General features: G+C 38.2%; 1 protein-coding gene across 2 annotated transcripts in view; it reads right to left on the bottom strand.

The window, feature by feature from the left end:
• LOC137255733 (cilia- and flagella-associated protein 221-like) overlaps positions 1-22,845 on the bottom strand; it is a 252,236-nt gene that overhangs the window by 216,652 nt on the left and 12,739 nt on the right. For both annotated transcript variants that reach the window (XM_067793233.1, XM_067793234.1), the window contains exons 2-5: positions 5,914-6,101; positions 3,002-3,097; positions 1,759-1,859; positions 1,215-1,318 (exon numbers count right to left, since the gene is read on the bottom strand). In XM_067793233.1, coding sequence (XP_067649334.1) covers positions 1,215-1,318; positions 1,759-1,859; positions 3,002-3,097; positions 5,914-6,101 — 489 coding nt within the window. The remainder of the gene's footprint in view (positions 1-1,214; positions 1,319-1,758; positions 1,860-3,001; positions 3,098-5,913; positions 6,102-22,845) is intronic.

Here is a 22,845-nt window from a genome sequence, read left to right on the forward strand (position 1 = left end):
CAATTCTATGGGAATTTCACTATCATATTACCCTCTATTATAAAAACATTCAATTACAATACACTGCCCCTAACATAAACAATATCTAACACATAAATCAGAATGCCTTGCCAAAACACACCCCTAGATCCATCTATATAAAATTGTGCAGCAAAACATTAGTAAACATTTACCTTCCTGGAATATGGTATATTTGTGTCCATTTAGAATGGGAAATTCGGAAGGTAACGGTTCTGGCAAAACACCAGATTTATGCTACTCATATTCCACCATGTCAAAATAATATCTATATGTAAAAAACTGAACCACCTGAGTTCTGTTCTGCCATCATCCCCGCAAGGCAGTCACTGTTATGTTCATACACTTTGAGAAAAGCTTGGCCTCAATACATCCATGATGAAAACAAAGTTTCCAGAAATCCCAAGTCAGTCGCGTATACTCGCTGAGCGTGAAAATCAACAGTTTTTGATGAGGTCGTAGGTCTATCACCAAAGGATCTATTCTTCAATTCTGGAGGGTTCTGATTCGACATCCAGTCAAGCATTTTCCACTTTCACGACAAATTTAGAACTTTCGCAAAATGTAAACACTGTCTCGTCTGCCATTTCAAACTGTTGCGTAACTCTAGTTCCATGAAAATAAGTAGGTCAGACGATTCCATTATTGTGTAACCAAGGGGTTAGAGTATCACAGCAAACAAAACAATAGGCTGCTTTCAGTCGTTGGGATGATAAAAACAAGCTCTTAGGCATTACATTATTGCATTGAATAAACAGTTGTTTGTTTTCTTTAGACAGAATATTTTTAATGTTGAAATGTTTAAAAAATACGAAAGGCACCAACCACTCCCTTCACAGACGAGACTAACTCGCCTCTCATCCTTTGCCGGATCATGCAGTGTCTTCCGCAGAGTGAAGAAGTTCGATTTTAAATGGGTCATGGTAGAAATATTACAATTGAAAACTCACGCTGCGCGTTCGGTTCCAACTGAAATTTAGTCGCCATCAATTCAGGACACAGCAAGTCTGATTTTCAAACACAGTAGATTTATCTCCTAAGTAGTCACCCCTCGTGATTGTACACCCATTCTTCATGATCACTCATTACTTAGAAAATATCTCACTTTCAATTGATACAAAACTCAAATGTTAATATGATGGAGGCATATAACCATTTTTGCCAAATATCTGTGATTAGACGTAGCCTTTTCTTACCTGACATAGGTGAGATGTGGAAAGCAACACTTGGTTGGATGTAGGTGATTTGAAACTCAAAGTCTACTGGAGCTCCACAGTAGAGAGGAAATACTTCAGACATTCTGGAATGATGTAATGAGCATGATGATAACATAAAGATTCAGAGAATATTGTTTTAACTTAGGTTTGTATTTCCTGAGACTCAGAGTGCTTTGTTCTAATTTGGAAATTTTATAACAGTTTGGTGTAGGCCTGGGGACAAAGAGTATACACTGTGTGCTGAACATGCAGATGATATACATCCAAACTGTGTTTGAGCTATTATTGTTGTCAAGAATATACATCTGGTGTACATGATGATGCTTTGAAAACAAAATAGATACAGAGTAATGTCACACGGTAACTTTCCAAAAGGGACAAATCAGAAGAAAAAAAAATAGTTCTTTCAATACATACTGATCATTTGAAAATTTCTAGGAAAGAGAAGTATACAAACACATACATGTATCAAACTTTTAACTTGACAAAAAGCCTCATCAACAAGTATATAAACATGGCTTACTTGTGACCCACAGGGACTGGAGAGAATGAGAAGTGGTGGGGGAAGTCTTTGGTGCTCATCACTGGGTAGGCATGAATAGGTACCACAAGGTTCTCTTCTCCCTGGACACAAGATGCACAAGAAAAAACAGGCATGAGTGAGTGAGTGAGTGAGTGAGCTTAGTGTTACACTGCGCCTGGCAATATTCAAACTATATGGCAGTTGGTTTGTAATTAATCGAGTCAGGACCAGACAATCCAGTGATCAACACCATGAGCATCAATCTACACACCTGGTGTAGATGACATGTGTTAACCATGTCTGCGAGCTTGACCATGTTATCCTATTAGTAGCCTCTTATGACCATGATAACAAGCATTGGTTACTGATGATCAATTCTTACCCGGATCTTCATGGATCGAAAACAAGAACAGGAACATATGTGTAACATCAGCATATATTTTAGAAATCAGAGACCTAGCAAATGAACTGTTCCAATGTCCTATAAAAGCCACAAAATTATCCTTTAGTTAGAAAACTAGAAAGATATTTATAAAGTATGCCCAAAAGCAAGGCAAAGCTATCCCAACCATTTCCTACCAGGTACATGAACCATTTTGACATTCACAAATTAGGAGACAGTTGACCTCACCATTATCTACCTGTATGTGTAAGATGCGATAAATTTTTAATTTGGAATTTCGGCCAAACATTGTAAGTAGTTCCTCATAATCTAATCATTTGGTCACTTTTACTAAACTGCCACAAAACTGCAAACTGAAAATTATGTGTAGTTACAAATTTTGATACAATTGTATACTGTACAGTAGAAAATCACATGTTTTTCAATCTTGGACTGCCTTTAACATTTGCTCATGCATTACTATGTATAAAAAATGTTACAGTTATGATGAATAAATATAAAAGTCCACTCTTTTATAAAATGGTTTCTTTTGGCCTTGACCTACATGACTTTACAATAGATTTGTGACCATCAACATCCATGTACATTCTTTGCTTAAACTACCTGAGTGAAGGATTATGTATGCAAAGAATGACTAGGGGGTTGCTTACTGAATGAATAAAAGTTGTTTTTAGCATGTGGATCTGTGATGAACAATTAGAGCTGACAACTCAGTGATTGAATGCAAGGGCATATATCTACATTCCAGTGATATATATCACTTCAAAGACAGCATGAAGGTAAGCTGTTTTCCCTCTATACAACCCAGTGGTAGCTACAAGAATGTGGAAGCAAGCTCACCGGGCAGTTGACTCTAATACAATCATAGTAATATCTCCACTCGTCAGGAATAAATTCTACTGTACAGTCAAGAGTGAGGCCTGGCACCATCCTTTCCTGTAAGAAAAACATATTGAATAATTGATTATGTGTGAATCTGACAATAAAGTTCTTGTTAATAATTTTACACCTTGACATATCCATGTAAATTCTGTTAAAAAAACAGAGACATTAAAATAACATATCAGTAAATAATTATTACATTTTGGAACCTTGATTTCATATTATGCTTTGAATATAAATAATGACAAAAGGCAGCCCATTCCATGAGCAATATACACACGCCAGTCATATGAGAAGGAAACAAGAGTTTATTGTGTATATAATACTGAAAACAGGGGTTGATGATACACTTCCTTCCAGTTGTTCTTTAGAATTCTGTGCAAGTTTTGTGCATGATATAGTTATGTATAATCTCTTGAAACTCCTTCTAAAATCCATTCTTTTAGGAATATGTAAAAAGATCTCACAGGGCTGAGTAATAATTCTTCAGATATGGACGTCAGACCTGGGATATGGAAATTTCTATCAGGTTGTTCTGGAAGATGAAACCCTATCGTAATTCAAGACAGGATGAAGCTTGAATTTCTGAACATCTTTGCAGCTGTAACTGATGCTTGATTGAAAAACTCAAAGTCTGTTTGCTGAAGGGATTCATAAACACCACTGGTCAGATGTTGAATGACCATACTTCACAGGACCTCGTCTATATATAGTGTACTGTGAAGCGTACTTTGAAGGGTCATCTCAAAGTGTTTATATATTTACCGAAAATAACCCTTTAATCCTCGCACTGACATGAGGGCCTGTGCTATACTTCAGTCCCATGATAGCGCTTTATATTTCTCCTCTGTCCATTGACATGACTGAACTAATAGCTGCAGCAGCATTCAGTGTTAGAATCCACTTTTGAGATGGCCTCTTAGGCTTTAACAAAGTCAGTTTCAGGTTCCTTGTATGCACAATCTTCTGTAAGACTTGGTATAGGCAATGGTACATGGAAAGCATGAGTGCCAAGACTTCCCATAATAATTAAGCACATTACAGGTGCATGCCAGAGGTACTAGAACTATCTTGTCTAGATTTTAAACCTTTCTCTGATGTTGTTTGCAAGTAAAGTAGGTTCCTTCCAGAATATGTTGAGGTAAACCTCTGCTGTGACTTTACACTGGTTATTTCAAACCTAGGTTTTGAAGTACATGTTCAGAAACCACACATCTGGTTAAATTTTGAACATTTCATAACTTAGGTTTTGATATGTTCACTATTTAACCTGGTGTGAGGTTTTGAAATGACCATTTTTCATGACTTGCTATCACTAATCATTAAAAATATCACATTATTGAAAACTTCCAAACTATAGTGGTGAGAACTGGTTTCAAACTAGCGATCCTTCACTCTCTAGCTTGGCAGCTTTGTACCCCAAGCTACAAATGATTGCTGTGAAGAATGAGATTGTATGTCAGTATGGACAATGTGTGCCTCAGATAGAGAGACTGCCCGACTGACCGACTGACCGACTGACAGACAGACAGACAGATGTTTTATTTTCTCCATGGGCCAAAAGCAACGGTTTTATAAACAAAACTTATAATTGCACAGTCATGGGTATTTGTGTAGGTACACTTTTATTATTTTTATTAATTTGATGTACAATAATTCAAGAGGGAAAAAAGGGATGGTAACCCCAGAGTAAATAATAACATATTCATTGTACTTTCCATTTTAATGAGTGAGTGAGATTAGTTTTACGCCACTTTTTAGCAATATTCCAGCAATATCACGGCGGGGGACACCAGAAAATGGGCTTCACACATTGTAACCATGTAGGGAATTGAACCCGGGTCTTCGGCGTGACGGGCGAACACTTTAACCACTAGGCTACCCCCCCGAATTTTTTTATGATTTTTGTCAATAAAAGATAAAAGTTGTTTAACAAGCCATCATTATTTTCATTTGATATTGCAAGATTTGTGACATGCATGTAGTGACGGCACAGGTAAAACCCAGGTAAGTGAGAAGCACATGCAATGTTGATTTTATCGATAGGGGATGGTATCAAAAAGTCATCACACTGTATTTCTGAATTGGACATGGAGTCACTGCTGTCACTCATCAGAGTGCACTCGAAACCACTTTGAAGCCAACACTGATGCTTCACAGCATTTTCTACTTTCTCAACTGATTTTTTCCATGTGTCTTGTGAAATCTTAGCCACGGATTCATGGACTAGATTTTGAACGTCTGTCATTGTAAACGTTGTGTTATTCTGGGCAGTGTCAGATTTGATGATTCCCCAGGTCAGTTCAATTGGGTTCAAACCACAATGATAAGGAGGCAAACATAAGACATCATGACCTTATGATTTCAGATACTGGTCAATTTTATACACAGGTGCTCTCTTGTTGATTGTAATGATTTCATAGAGTTTTGGTTTTGTTGTGTTATGTGGAAATGGTACATTATGGTTTTGAAACCATGTCATGAAGACTGCCTGATGAATCACTGATGATACTTGAGAATAAGAAGGTAGCTGCCTGTACAATGAGTGGCCTTCCAACACTTCCAGAAATGGAGAGCGTGACAATCACTTTCTGGTCAAGTTGGTGGCCGGTGCACATGCACAGCAGTTGAGTTTGTGCAGGTAAGACATAATTTTCAGTCCTTGGGGAACATAACACAGCATGTTTCAATTGTATCTCAGGTTAGAGAAGCAAAAAGTGTAGATTAGAAGCTAAGAAAAAATACCATATCCTTACTCAGAACTTTGAGCATAATAAATCTGTGATGAGTGCATGCTCACAATGACATATGTTTACAAACAAGGATTTGTGTGTTAGGAATCTATTTCTACATAAAGAGTGTATACATACCGACTTTGAGTATTTGATGTAGAAGTATTTAGTCTGTGGTGGGATGATATGCATTCTGAGCACATCTGATGAAGCGTTGACAATTTTAAATGACCTGGTCTGTTTCTTGTGTAATTCAAAGCCATCAAAATGAAGGGTAGATGGGCGGGTGTGAACTGCAGCATTTTGCCCAACTTTGGAATATATTTCTGAAAAAAAGATAAGACATTTTTAGGAAACCTACTCTGGGTAATTATTTGTTTCCTACATTTTCTTGGTTCTTTGCCTCCATTGCCCCTTCCAGGTTCCAGTTCAACAGGTTGAAGGAAGAGGGGAGTTAATTCTAAATATACATTGTACATGTTGAATCATATGTCTGCCAAAGTTCGCCTCCCTTGCTTCATTAACCTGCTACGTCAGAAATGTTTTTTTAAGAGTCAGTTTTGCTGTAAACTTAAGATAATTTTAACAGTATTGAAGATGAAAAACCTGTCCTCTTTGATTGTCACTTTTAATAACGATGTTAAAAATAAGTTTATTACTCCATTCTTGTATAATACTGTAAAGATAGAAATATGATCATAAATGTTTGTAATTTTTATAAATGTATACTTAAAACAAGAGCTTGAGCATAAACCTGTAGCCCTTCTTCAGCAGTAGGGCCTATAAGTGACTCCTCTTGCAAACTGTTCTGTACTTGCTTCTGGAAGGCATCTCTTATATGCATAACAGGACTGTGTGGACAGTTTCTTTGTATATGAAGAGCAGTTGGAGGAAAGTAGGTTTATATGGGTTCGTGTACCAGAAAAAGAACTTGTGAAGAACGTAAATATCTGTTGAAAAAGCTGTCAGAAAAAATCAGCTTTCAATGCAATTTGCACATAGGATTACATTGTTGTCAAAAGGCAACTATATAACAGCTAACTGAAAACTATGAAATCTTAGGTTTGTTTTCACATAGTTGAAGGTGACACTTTCTCTGAGCCTTGTCCGGTGGCCCTCTGCCTGCTAGTTACATGGCGGGTTTACAACTTTATTTTATAGCCAGCCCTGTGGGGCAATTCATGTTCCACGGGTATATATTTTACCATGACTCTGACTACGGGTGATATTTTGAAAACGGTTTACAATTGTGGTAGCTACACCATGTCTGTATGCATGGTTCATGATCAATCAAACTTCCACAGATGATTGGTCTAAAGAAGGTTTTCAGCGACCAAGTTGTTTTTGTTACATTTGTTGTTGCGCCTGTTTACTTTCCACAAAAAGAGTTACAAATCCCCTGTGCTAATTGCATAAAGAACATCGTGCCAAAGATACTGACCATTCTGACTTTGCCTGTTTGTCTCATTCACATGGCAGTGACACTAAATGAATCAACAATAACCAAGCCATGCTTGCTAATAAGTAATTCTTTGATAAGAGTATTTTAACATCTTACCTAAGTTTCCAGTTTGTAATACAGGGCTGGTTACATGGTCACAGGGCCAGCAACATTTTTCAGTCATCAACCTGTTTTTTTTAGGAGTTTCAAACGCTGTTATTACACATGCTTCCCACCTTCAGACAGTCCAAGTAACAAGACAGATGTTTTGACTGAACAGTTTAGTCAGGCATAAGTTACCCTATCCAGTCTCTTCTACTTATGACAGTTTCGCACCGTTTCTAGGAAGGTAAACATGTTTCAACTCCATAACAAACATGTTTTTGTTTGTGTGCCTCAAAAGCTGAAAACACAATAAATTTTGAATGAACTTTCAGAAAATTCTAAATTCTGCACATAGAGGAAATCTGCTGTTAAATATCACAAACTTCTGCTTAAATGTTTTGACTATTACATTTTCCCTTTCTGCATTTTCATTTGTTCCATTCAATAACTTGAACAACTATCAATGAATGTAGCATGCTATTGTGTGACCTCTCTCAGGCAATCACTAATACACTAAATATTTTTAGCAAAATATCCACCATGGTCACAATCCCAACAAAGGGAAAGGAAATTGTAGGTAGAAACAATATGCAAGCGTCCCCTCTCATGAGATTGCATCCAACTGCTTGCCTTCCCAAGCCCAATAATCACAATCATTTCAGGAAATAATTTTCCCAGCAGCTTAGGAGCTTAGGAGAGAGAGAGAGAGAACGAGAGAGAGAGAGAGAAAGAGAGAGAGAGAGAGAGATGTCAGCTGTTTTCTGTTGGTGAGACAAGTGATTTTGTGACTGATGGCTAATACAACCTGATGTCGCGTGACCCATTCAGTGTTGTTTTTATTCCCACTCAACTCTTGCATGTACTGATGTTAAAATAAGTTCTCAGCTAAAGTCCTGTTGAATCTCTCAGTGATGGTTTGACTGCAATGAACTTTGGCCACACCACACCTGGCTTCAACATTGGGCTTGGCCAGCAGTTGTGACACGGCACCCAAGAAGTTATGAACCAGTGTCCTGGATCTGCTTGCAGCTTGGCTGGTCAATTCAGTGGACTGCATTCATGTATGCGCTCGAACATGCGAGCCACTTGGGTTGAATCTTTTGTGGTTAAGGGCCCCGCCTCTTTATGGCTGCTGGTGACGTCCACTGTGGTCAGGACAAACTTTTTGTTTTGTGTCTCACCCTGTCGTGTGGCAGAAACAGTAGGTTGACTTGGTGCACCTGACTGCACATCATCATATCAAACTTTCTTCATGGTACACAGCGAGGTGGCAGCAGGTAGTTTTGGCATTTTGTATGGTGTCTGCATGTTTCCAGTATCCACATAGACTGTAATAAGTGTTTTCAATTTTTGTTTTAATATCATGCCAATTCCACACTTTATTTTTTCATTTTTTTTTTCAATACGTTTGTGTCCGTATGCATAAGTGGTGACTCTGTCGATGATGATCCATCACTTCATGTCCATTGGCAACGGGGACGTCTTGTTCATAGTAGTCAATACATCATGTGTCCATTGCTTCTCAGAGCATTCATTTGGTGTTTGAAAGTACGTCTTGAATTTGATGTGTTTTTCACCACATATTTTGGCTGATGAATGCACGCTCATTTATCCTTCATCTTGCTGAGCACTTGTTTGTTGACAGCGTTGTGCATCGGGTGGTCTTTTGGGTAGTCACTGATGTCAAACAGGTGCATGTTTTTGTTCATGTCTACATACATGTTCTTGATGTGATCAGCAGGGAATCTGTATCTGTGTACAGCACTTGTCGCTGTACTGCTTCTTGAAATCGCCGTAATAAAAGTCATACATCAAGTGTTAGGATAAGTTAAGGGATGCTCATCCCCTACATAAACAGGTCAGTTGAATTTCATTTGGCTTTTGTTCATGTGCAGCACTGCCAAATTGTCATCAAATATTTTACGTCAGTTAAATTCCTGGCTGGCTATCAGTTTCCTGAGTTTTCCTTCTCATTTGAGTGGACGAGTTTCTCAGTCACTTATTTTCTAAAATTCTCCATCGTCTAGCAAACACTGAGTTATTCATGAGCTTGAAAAATCGTTGGTGGCCAGCTATTGTAAATCTGTGTAGGGCTTATGTAGGGCTGCATCCAAGAACTATCATCTAATTCGAGTGCCCTGTGAATCTTTGTTTCATTCACAGTGATAAATACAGCTGCAGGCTGTGATAGTGAACAACATATTTATTCTTGTTCTGTAAGTTCAGTACAACTTCTTTGACATTGGTAAGCTTACTTTTTCCCCAACAAGTTTTACTGATATTCGGAAATTCAGTCTGGGTTCACCATTAATTGTTCAAGAGTTAGCATATAGCTGTTGTGTGATTTGTGTAATTCCATGGGACATTCCAGGTCCACTTTGAGTATGCAGTCTTTGTTTGAAACCAGTGTGTAATACTGAAAGAGCATGGGTTCGTTGCTGAGAGGTTCGAGTCATTTTCCCGTGAGCAGGTAGTATTCTTTCAAGGCATCATAAATGTTCTTCGAAGTTCTCATGGTGGGGTTTTCACACGTGAGTTGGTTGTTGATGAAATCTACTCCCTGCACACATTTTTAAGCATGCTTGGCTTGCACTGGATGCAGTTTCTTCGCCTCCACATCATGCCAGTTTCGTTCCGCTTCCACACTGGCCGCATTTGACATTCATGATTTTGCAAAGAGATAACTGCTATGCGAAAAAACGAGGACATGGACTAAAGCTCCATCACCCATCTAGTATTGTAGTCATTTCTTTTTATTACTGTCATATATATATACTCTTAAAAAAATGTTGGGGATCTTCACTATTTTTTATTTCCGATTAAAAATATATAGGAGATGCTGGAGGACATAGTCGACGCCTCATACGTCTGTCTGTCCGTCCCTCCGTAATCATTTTGTTTCCGGAGCATAACTCAAAAAAACATTTAATATTTTTAGAACAAAACTGGTAGATTTAATAAACTGAACCTAGGGTTGTGCCTTTTCCTATTTACAGATTCACACTTAGTCTCAAAAGTGAGAGATTTGTTTTGTTTAATTTGCACAAGTCGAAAACTTCTTAATATCTGTATTTCCGGAGCACAACTTGAAAACTTCTTAATATCTGTCAGCAAAACTTGGCAGATATGTGAGGCAGACCCTTTTGGGTTGCATGGAAACGATTCGGACTTAAGTCTCAAAAGGGAAGGATGGGCTTCGGTTCTGGAGCACAGTTTGAAAATTTCTTAATACCTTTCAGCAAAACTTAACAGATATTTGATGCAGACTAAAAAGGGTTGCCTCTGTCTATTTACAGGTTGTTGTTATTTTTAATTTTCCAGTTTCCATAGAAATGATTCGGACAGTCCCAAAAGAGGGATGCATAACTCCGCTGCTGAACTCAAAAACTTCTTAATATCTTTCTGCAAAACTTGGCAGATATGTTAGGCAGACTTTAAAGTAGTGTCTTTTGCTTTTTACAGATTCTTGTTATATTTATTTTTTCCGGTTTCCATGGAAATGATGCAGACTTACTCTAAAACAGAGGGATGGGCTTCGTTTCCAGAGCACAACTTGAAAACTTCTTAATATCTTTCTGAAAAACTTGGCAGATATGAGAGACCCCAAAGTGATACCTTTTGCCATTTACAGACTTTGGGCATTTTTATATTTCCTGGTTTCCATGGAAACAATTTGGACCTAGTCTCAAAAGGGAGGGATGGTCTTTGTTTCCGGGGCACAACTCGAAAACCATTTCATATCTTTCAACAGATCTTGGCAGACATATGAGACAGATCTTGAAGTGATGCCTTTTGCTGTTTACAGATCTATGGCATTTATATTTTTCATGATTTCCACGGAAAGGATTCAAACTTAGTCCAGAAAAACATCAAGTAACTGTCGGATGATTTGTCCTTTCAATATGTGGGGGCCGGGGGATATGTCATCTTCTGATGACTCTTGTGTAGGATTATTGGTGTAGGATCGGTGGTGGTGTTGTCTCCTCCTGTGTGGTCATCATTGTTTCCTATTGTTGCAGGGCAGCATCCATGTTGTATATTAGCATTATTATTTTTTCTTCTTCAAATTGATAATGCTTTGCTGTGAAGATTGCCGCAGATACTGGAGCCAAAAACATGCCGTATTTGTGGTACAGCATGCAGCTGATGGCACTCAAAGAGTGTTCAATGAACTGATCTTTCTCGTACGCTTTACACAGCTGAAGTCCACATTCTGGAGGAATGGGAATGCAGTTCTATGCTGGTGTAGAACTGCATCATGGCCGACCCTATGGTTTTTGTCATTCTGGCACTGAGTCTGGACTAGATTTCACTATCGATTTTATGTATTTTATCTGCAGTATGGTCCTCGCCCAAGTATTCTTTGGCTTTGCTGCCGACAATAAACACCACAAGTCTTTCTCGCATGTTATTATCATCATCCATCACCATTTGTTCATGCAGTTCATTGCATTCCATCTTACAACATAGCAAACGATTTTTAAATCTTATAGAATAAAATCTGATGCATACGGAACACAGCAGGATGAAAGCCAAGTTACAAGAATTTCTAAAGTTGCCATAGTTTTAACATAAATTTATCATTTAAATATTGTTTCTATATTAGACACCTTAGCGAAAGGTTTTTGAAAGTTTCCATGGTATCTCGGAAGACGTTGGCTAGTCAATTCAGTGCTCAAGGTATTCCAACTTCTTTACAACAAGCCTTCACCCTTCCAGCCACCGGGTGCCCAGATAGAAAAGATTTCAATTTTTCTAATCAATCCTGATTTTGAATAATTAATGTTAGTAAACGATTTTCAGAAATGGCAGCGCCCTGTCTTGGGATGAATGCTATTTAAGTTTAAAGTATATGTATTTTATTGATGGACAATAGGATTTTGCATGACATTGCTTATAACCTAACAATTTCACTCTTGGAAGTGAGGGGGAGGTCAATATAACATTGCTTGCAATACAAATGTCACTTCGACCCAAACCTTGCTTCCTTGTTAAAAGTTGTGTCATGCAAAATTCTTTTGGTCATGATTCAAATGCATATTTAACTACGAGTAAAAAGTAGTTTTGATTTTCTAACGTGATGAGAACAAATCATAATCTCAATAATGCTAACGGACTTTAGCCTGTGACTTCACAATTTTCAAAAATGGCGGCGCCCTGTCTGAGGATGAATGCTATTTAAGCTTGTTTTCATCGACATACAAAATCAAAATTACTTTCTACTGGTAGTAAAATATGTATTTTATTGATGGACATTAGGATTTTTCATGACATTGCTTATAACATAACAATATCACTCTTGGAAGCGGTCATTATAAGGGATCAATATAATATGACTTACGATAATATTGTCACTTCGACCACAACCTCGTTTCCGAGGAAGAAAGCATTACATCCATGCAAAATTCTTTTGGTCAGCAATGTGTAGTAAGCAGTCTTGATTTTATAAACTCGATGAAACTTGAACTCCATTTTCTGTCCTGGAAGCGTGGTAGGGGGTGAACCATCCGATTTAGTATATACCACAGGCTTCCACAAAGCTCACTTCGCACACACTAACAACCAATTTAAGCACAAACTATGGAGTCTGGTGGAAATCTGTGCATAGTGACACCATCACCCAACCCCAAGGAACAATTGACGGCAACACAACAATTCGGCATGTCCTTGGTGGCATCGAGAAATCAGCAAAATGACAAACTTCCTACACATTTTCTATACATTTAACTGAAAATTGTTCCTTCTATGATGTCACGTATAAGGCTCTGGCGACAGAGTTACGTAACCTGTCTATGGTTTCGTTTGCGGGCGAAGCAGAGAGAAGCAGACGGCTTTTAAGCAACTTTTAAGCACCTGATATTAATTAACCATAATTATTTTTATTTTAAAAAAATGGTGTTTCGTTTATGACTAACCAAAAGTCTTTCATATGCAGTGATAAAAAATACCAAAAAATTGAGTTTAGTGGTCCTTTAAGTCTTTCAGCGATGAGTTGACTTTTTGTGCCAGAGCCCAAACACTGTTTTTGTGGCCGCTTGAGAACAGTATATGATATAAGATAAAATATCTCTCTTTTAAGGACCCCTGAAGGTCCCGGGGTAGAATAGGCCTTCAGTAACCCATGCTTGCCATAAAGGATTAGGTGTGGATATTGCCCTTCTATCATTTGTGTCTATGGATGCCTTTTCTGCAGCTGTCAATCACTGTGTGCAGAAACACGGAGACTTGAAAATACAGATAATGACCAATACACTTAATAAAAACAAAGGCAATAATTCATATTTACCAAGCGTACCCATATGACAATGTATATCAAAGCTAACTTGAAGGTACTAAAAAGACATTATCCATCTGCAAAAACTCAAAATCTCTACCCACAGTACCTTAAGCCACAGCTAGTCCCCTATGCAAACCGCGAACCAGAGACACATGGATGTATCGCCAAAGTGTGAACATTGATCAATGATGTCATTTGGCAGAAATATGTGCCATACTCCGACTTTCCATTAACATACTCACAACTACTCACAGACAAACATCTAGACGGGGAAGGTTTCCACAATGTGGAGTACATACAATCAATCCATGTATCATGTGAGACATGAGATCATGTGGAAAGAGAACAATTCATACTTTTTGTACTGTTTGAATATTCTCTGAATAATTTTCATAAGACGTATTCACTAATGATTCAGGGAAAATTGTAGTTCCAAATATATTAATAGAATTACACGTCATTAGTATCATCAATACCGAAATTATGAATTTTGTTTTACGCCACGCTTAGTGATATCCAAGCAATTTTCCGTCAGGGGACACCAGAAGTGGGCTTCACATCTTGTACCCATATGGGAAATCGAACCCGGGTGTTCGTCATGAAGAGTGAACGCTTTAAGTTCTAGGACACCAACAGTAATGGTGTTGAAGGAAGGCTAAATTCACCCCTAAGTCTGCTAGCGTCATTAATGAAGGGCCAAGGCATTAAAAACAACAATTCTTAAAAATGTAAAATCTTCGTTTTTGTTTCAAACACAACTGGTTTTTTTACAAACCATCTTAACAATTTGGAAAAACACATTTATTTCTTTAATGTCCGATACATTCTATTTCAAATGGCACACATTTTATTCAAAATGTCGACATGGAAATCCATTTGTTGACACTTGCAGAAAGGTGACTAATGCTTAGTCTCTGAATAGATAATCATAAATTTTGATGGCAACCACCAAACCTGTCATTAACTGAAAAGAAGCCCCAGGGGGACCAGGGATTCTGAACCTGGGGAAATCTAGACTTGCTTCAATTAGGACTTTAGCTTTAAAGGGAGGCTAGGATGTAGGGAAAATAAAAATGTGGTTCAGGGACTGTGAGACTGTCAAACCATAGACTCTGTCAAATTCAGCAGTAGGTTGCTATCCGCTTATATGTGAGTCAGAGTGCTGTTGGTAGACTGTGACGGAGATTTCAAGAATTCAAACTAGTCAGCAGTCTTAGATGATAGGCACATGATTAATAGAGTTGTGGCCCATGCCACGATACGATACGTATCACGATACTGGTAGTCCGATACACATGATACGATACGCATCACAATATTTTGTCCTTGTATACAGAAAAATATAAGTACTGGAAATAATGTGCTGTTATGTTATCATTTCAGGGAAGGTATTCTTCTGCCAAGAAAAATAAAACACGTCATCATGAAAGACATTTTATTAAAAATGTTTAGCATGTGTCACTAAAGTAGTGTTTTCCCCAAAAATGATTATTGCTGCGTTATGACACCAATTCCTTAAAGCAGCAGATCTTCCAACAGAACACTTCAATGTTAACAATGTAAGGATATCCAGGATATCGGTAATTTCCGTATATCGTACATGATTCATTGTGACTCGAGATAAAGAATTACTACAACGAAGTACCAAATTAGTTCGGCATTCCCAGCGGCGGGGTACATAGAAAATGTTACGCTCTTGTAAGCAGAGTACATTGAAAATAACAGAAAAGCACTCAGCCAATCACAAAGCAACATCTACGCCTGAAATGTGATAACAAACATTATGATGACACTCTTGGTCCTATCATTTCTATTAAACATTTCTAGACTTGTGTTAGGCTATACATCGTTTGACTATTAATGACGACATTAGTCCATTTGACTCAAAAGAGGATGATGAACTGCAATCTAACTCGGAAACTCTTAAACATAGCATACTCAGTGAAACGCTGATCATAATGAAACCATCATACCAACTCTGTGAGGATTTTTGTCCTAAAAATAAAAGTTGTTTAAAGGTCACATGCAACCAAAAAATCAAACATAATTAAAACACAATTATCACTTATTCATGACATCTAATATACATTGCTGCTTGTTAAAAAACAAATAAACAAAATTATAAGCGTACAATCGCGATTCAAAAGTGCAATATTTTGTACTTGGCCTAACTTCCCTCGAAACGAAGCCCTCGGGAGACCGAACCCAGTCATAGCGGGTGGCTGTGCACTCAAGGGTAACGACGGATTCCGATTGGCTGGTTCATTTGCTGATACGCTGACGGCTGCATTGTGTGTACAGAAAGATGATCTGTTTGATGGGCCTTTTATAACTATGCCTAATCACAAGAAAGTAAGATTCTTTATGGATAACAACTTCTTTAATTGTACTTGATGCATCGTTTCAATATGGACTCATATACCGTTGTCAAACAAAATCATTTACACTAGAATAAGTTGTTATCCCTTGTGAATGTATATAGAGATGTTGGGTTTTGTAAATACACTTTCTCGGAATTTGATTTCGATCAAATCAAAAATCATCTCGGTAGATATGGTGAACTACTGCGTGACTGGAAAGTGTCATTCGTCCAAGTACAAAGCAGGACTTGAAAGAGTTTGCACCAGTTTCCGTCAAATCCAGTCATCCGAAAAAATGGATGTAGTTTGTTTGCAACCCACAGACATAAAAACTTGTCATGTGAACAAGTATCACACCTGCCTAATTACATAATGTGGCAGAGACTGGACTCGGGTTCACGAGTCATAAATCAGTTTTCTTTATGGCGTATAGCCTTATATTGCACGTGGTCAATGATTGAAGCTGTGTATTGCATGTTGTCTTTAGCAGACAGGCAGACAGGCAGACAGACATATAGGTGTGAATAAACCAGACACTGAGCTTTCTCTGTGACAGAGACTGCTTACCACAATCAACAAGTTTTTTTGACTTAACGAGTAGATTATTTACTTGTTTGTGTACACAACCAAGGTTAGACTACTGTTCACGACCTCAGACGCTGGGCATGCATACTGTTTAAAGCTCCGCGAACCTATTCACTGCGCATGCGTTATGGACGCAGCGCAGCACAGCTGTTGAAACCAGTTTTCCCCCCAGCGCTGGGGGGAATTTAGTGAATCGTTTGAACTCCGATTTCGCGGGCTTTTTTTTCACTGCGTTTTTTTCAACCTTATAAACTGAATTGGCACTTTTCATGATTTGTTTCGGTAAGTGCACACCTAAAGGTATCAGAATCTGCAAAGTTGTGTTTTACGTTGCATGTGACCTTTAACAATCTGTCATATTAAAATATTCACACAGTTCACTGTTTGTAACGAGGGAGGAGTGCAGAGAAAGGGACAGCCATGTGTTCGTGAAGCATGCGCACAAGTTCCGAAAAAGTAATTTTTTCATTAATTTGAGCTGTGCAGTTATTTCTTCATTAACGGGCGCTGTCCCATCTCAATCCTTTCTCCCACAATAGCTGGGACTTTAATCATGTTAATTTCTGATTCTTTGCCAATAAAGCTTAGGTCCAAACAGTATATTTCAGTCATCTTCACTTCTACATGGTCCATGGTACAATGTTTGAAAAGACTGTATGATACCGATCACTACCAAGAAAAAATATGATCACTGCAAGCATGCACAGTGGGTGTACAGTCATTGGACCCCGATCACTTCATGATCACATTTAGATAGATAAAATGAATATTATGCATTCAATAGGGCAAAGACGTCACATATATGTGGCAAAGTGTGTCTGATCTGGTAGTACGTGTGAAACACAGATTGACTAAGCAGATCCCTGTGAGTATTGTTCAATGTCACACCACATCCAGTCATCGCTCACAACATGGCAATTCTGCCAGAATTGCATCGGATTGTTAAACCAAGTGTGAACCTGTTTCACCTATAATTATTTAACAGATCGATAAACCAAGTATTGAAATTGGAGCCACTTGCACTGACCACAGTCTTCATGTGCATGAGATCTAAAGTGTTTACATTATTCCTTTCAGAATAAAACACAACCGGTTCACACATATTAAATTATGTTATTTCATACATATATATTTTCAATATCTATGTGACGCTTCCAGGAAAAATGGGTGGCAAGTTCGTTCAACTGCTGCACGCGATCGATAACACATCAGGTAAACAATGCAATATTTCCTACCAAACGTGATGGACCAACATCAGCACCAAGCTGTTTGTCAAAAACATTTGCACCAAATTACCGACAGCTACTACAGCATGTGCTTGCTGAACGATGAAATCTTCACACATGTGGGAGCCCAGCTGAAAATGAATGGCTCAGATGGCACGGCTGTGTTCTTGAACAATGGAAGAAACAATTTGAGACTAATTGAGCCATTACCGAGAACACTCAGATTGTTATCAACCAAAATACCAGCAAATGCCACTGTGACCAGCATGAAATTACCCAACCTCATCCCGTGTCATAAAATGTGCATTCATCTCAATGTACTGAGCTGAACTGACGACCTTCCATGCTGCTGAGAGCTGTGCTGGTGAAAACAGAAAAGTACAACAACTGCAGAACCAAACCATTTTTTTCACAGCAGTACAAGAAATTAATCCGAGGTACCCATCACTGGACTGAATATATCAGTTTTAGACATTAAACATAATCCCACAAATATAGGATACCTCAGTGCTATGCTGTACATATGATGACTCAATCTTCCAGTCCTGTAACAGCCATGCCATTGAGAAAATGCACCAACATAACAATCTCCAACCTCAGGGGACACGCATGGATTTGACAAACCCGGAATGGATGGCAAACTGTACACCTTGCAACTGAAAAATAACATTTACAAAGGTGTTGACATCCCGACCTAAAGACACATCATGATCCTCAGCGCACTGTTGCAAAAAATAGCCCCCACGCTATCTTGGGTTGCAGATAGTGTCAGAATTCAACAGTGTGGTCGACACCATGGAAAACCAAGAATAGGATGACATTTATTTTACACCTATCAATAATATGGACCACTTTGCACATGCAATAATGACTGCCAGTACAAGTCCATATTAACCACCAGAGCAAAGAATCCATATCAATGCATAGTCCGACTACTAAACTGGTACAGAATGAATACATATAAATGCTCAAAACTTCAGTAGATGGAACCATGTTTATTTCAGAGTCATATACCTTGTGCCGTCTGCTTGAGTTGCTGTCCATCAAGAAATGGTAGCTGGCTGTCAAAATTTATTGTTATTGTTATAAATAATTAGTTCACTATATTTTGTTTCTAAGGGACAGGTCATATTTTATGCAAATGGGGGGTGGGGGATTGATGATGCATTTTCATGGAAATGAATGTATTTTGTGAAACACATACACACTATACTTTATGCAGAACTTAAGCAAGTGAAGAACAACCCATCCACCCTACATATCATGTCAGTGGCACAATCCTTTCATCTTCCTATGTATCATGGGACGTTCTATTATCGCGGTAGTTAATGTTGTTGCCATCAGGGGATTATGAACGGATTATGACATTTGACACTTTATGTATATTCAGTTGCCTGATCTTTAATCTTCATTTCTGTAACAAACAATGAGCCATATAATCAGAACTCATTCAACCTGATCGTGGTAATCTCAGTTGTCTCATTTGACCTGGAAATTGAGGCAACTCTCTATTATCACGGTATTGCTATTTTCTTACTATGGCAAGCAATACAAGCAAATGACACTGTCAAACATTTAATAAGACACGTAATGAATCTAAATAGTTTTATTTTTAAAAATTACCAAGGAATTTCACTCACATTATCAATATATCATGTTTTTCACCATAACATCTGGAACTTCTATTCATTTGGATACAATGTAACAATAACGTAACTAAATACTGTTTGGCCACCTAATAAGTACCATACAACTTGCTGCTGTGTGCAGAGTGAAGTTGCATAATACGTCACTTCCTGTTATATTTTTAGCATGGAAAATATGCAAATGATCTTCTAGTTGTGGCAGGATTACTCTTGACAAAGTAGTAAGGGTCATACTAGTTTCAAGATATTCAAGATGTTACCGAAATGTTGAATACTTCAATATTTCTGGCTAGGGAGAACCTTTAGAAATCAGCACCACAATTTCTCGTGAGGACATTCTCAGATGTAGGTCACTTCACTGAGACACGCAACCAGTTTGTGAGAACCTGTCGGACACGAACCCACAACTTTCGGATTGTTAGTTCGACAGCTAACTGACTGAGCGAACCATCCACACTGTTGCACATTTGACATTGTGCAAATTTAGCTAGTCATTCCTGTCACGTCACGGAAATGAACAGAACGAGTCGAATAGGTTACGGGCAATTACAAAGGTATTTATTTCAATCTACTGACAGTTGCTGAATGGCCCGATACCTGATATTTCGTAATCTACAAGATACCAGGTTGTGTGGAATGAGCCGATATATTTTGATCAGAAAACGGTTGTTGACGTAAGGCGTCAGATGCCGATTTCATGATGCATGCATGATAATGAGTGATGTGTCCAGTGTAATGCATTCCTAACGCATTAAAAATAAATGAAAAAGCCTCCATTTCAAAGTAATGATGCAAATTACTGAATGAAAAAGATATACAAGCACATTAGTTTACAATTTATAACTCATTTGATCCAAACAGCTACATTTGAAACCGAAATATAAAATATATTTAGATTATTTTAATTGACCAAAACTGCGAATAATAGCGTATGGCAAAATGTGACCATTGAAAGGCATTCTTACTAAATTTAAAAAAATACAAAATATAAATATACATAAAATATAACCCCTCAGCACCTCTTAATACAAAGAAATATGAGCGTATTAGTCCAAAAAGAAAAACATTTTAAACTGATGTTTGCGAAAAAATTGTGCATCTGCCAGTGAACTACTACTGGAAATTCGCAAACATCATTGGGTTCTGCAATAACATGGCTGGTAGAGATGAAACATCAGTGAGCCGAGCTTATACGCACACATACTGCGCTTCACAACCTTGTTGCTATGCCTATGGCATTGTATCGAGAATGCGCTTTTGAACAAAATTACCTGCGATTACGTGAAAGAGTACCCTCGCATCATGAGTTTCTGTGGTATTAAGAAATTCACATCTATGAATTAATAATAATGATCACTGATGTTGTCAAGCCATATAAACATAACATAGAGTTAGACGACATACCTTTGTATTATTTAATGCCAATAAAACACTTTTGTCATTCTGATGTTCATCATTGTCAGTATTGGACAACAGGTGGCCATTGTGTGCAAACTGTTGTGACGTCATATGTTTCCATGGTATTCCCTTCATATCAACTTATGGGTGCACAGCATACGAGGGGATGTCAGTACGTTTTGAGCCTTGCATAGAAAAACACAAAATATTGGTATGAACCACATTTATTTTTCAACATAGTCCCCTTTTGAGTCAAGACACTTGTTCCATCTTTTCTGCCACTCGTTGATGCCATCTTTGGTCCTCAAACCAAGCCTCAGTAAGCAGCAATAAGCTTATTATCATCCTGAAATCTACGAGATTTGGGAACAGATGGTAATCACTTGGTGCCAGGTCTGGAGAGTAGGGGGGATGAGGCAAGATTTCGTACCTGCATTCCTGGACAGCAGCAGCTGCAACATGAGAGGTGTGTACTGGAGCATTGTCTTGATGTAGAAGAATACCACGTCTGATCTTGCCCCGGCCCTTGTCCTTGATTGACTGTCGCACTTGCCTCAACAAGTTAGCGTAATATTCCCCATTCATTGTTCTTCCTTTTGGTGAGTAATCTATGTGGATGACGCCTTTACTATCCCAGAAGACTGTCGCCATAATACCTTCCGCACTCATCGGGAGGCTTTGAACTTTTTGGTCCTGGGAGAAGTGACATGTTTGATTTTCCATGGATTCTTGTTTGCTCTCAGGATCATAGTGGTAGATCCAGGTTTCATCACAGGTTACTAGCCTAAAGTGAAAATCTTCTGGATTCTTGCTGTATCTGGTTAGCATGGAGTTGCTTATGGTGACCCTTGTTTGCTACATTTCATCTGTAAGCATTCTTGGCACCCATCTTGCCCACACCTTAGACACGACGAGATGTTCATGAAGAATTGTCTCGATGGATCCGTGTGAAATGCCTGTGGTCTCCTCTAACTCCTGGAGTGTGATTCGACGATTTTCCAGCACAAGTCTATGCACTCTGTCAATGTTTTCCTGACTAGTGCTTGTTGTTGGGCGACCTGGACGGGGGTCATCTTCAAGACTCACTCTACCATGCTTAAATTCATTGACCCATCATTTGATGGTAGCAGATGAAGGGGAAGACTTCCCATAATCTGCTGAAAGCCTTTCTTCAATGTTCTTCACCGAGTTTCCTTTAAGAACTAAAACCTTAATTATTGCTCTATACTCAATTTTATTCATTTTCACTGCCATGAGGGTGGTCTCTTTCTGTCAATGTGAGCTGTTCAATAACTTCTGAGGGTAGGATACCAAAACTTATATATCACATCAGCTACACCCCAAGGTTCAATGTCGTACCATAGGTTGTGACACCTGGGTATGAAAAATGCTCAAGGCTCAAAACTTATTGACATCCCCTCGTATGTTACAATCTCACACTTTGTGAATCTCTGTCAACGCTTGATCTACATAACCACTGCCTGATCGCTCACTGGGTTATATTCTGCATAACTATTTCTCACTCAAGCATTAAGACTTTGGTGAGTTTGCTATATATTCAGTGAAACTTATCGTCAGAAATTCAGAAATGCAAAAGGGACAATGAGACATTTGTAGAGTTTGCTAGAGAAAAGGAAATGTTGTTTGATAGGTGGTGTGGGTCTAAGGAAGTCACAAATTTTGATGGTTTGAGACAGTTAGTGTTGATTTAAGAACTCAAAATCACAGAAAATACACACTCGTAACAAGTGTCAAAGCAGGTTTACAGCAATAAGGAAGTTGATAAATTGTAATACAGTCAATGATTTTTAGAATTAACAGAATAGTCACATTTCTTCAGCAAAACATTTCTAGTTCACAAAATATGTAGGGTTGATCAACAGAATACGTGAAATGGAACATGAAAAAAACAACTTAAGAGAAGACCCTATCAGGCATCCATACGAGGGTTGGCTGAAAAGTTCTAAGCCTCACTCTGAAAAAAAGTTACAAAGTCCACGTTTGTAATTTATTTTTTTACATAGTCCCTTTC

The sequence above is a fragment of the Haliotis asinina genome, chromosome 11 (assembly GCF_037392515.1).
Source record: "Haliotis asinina isolate JCU_RB_2024 chromosome 11, JCU_Hal_asi_v2, whole genome shotgun sequence".
NCBI classification, from domain to species: domain Eukaryota; kingdom Metazoa; phylum Mollusca; class Gastropoda; order Lepetellida; family Haliotidae; genus Haliotis; species Haliotis asinina.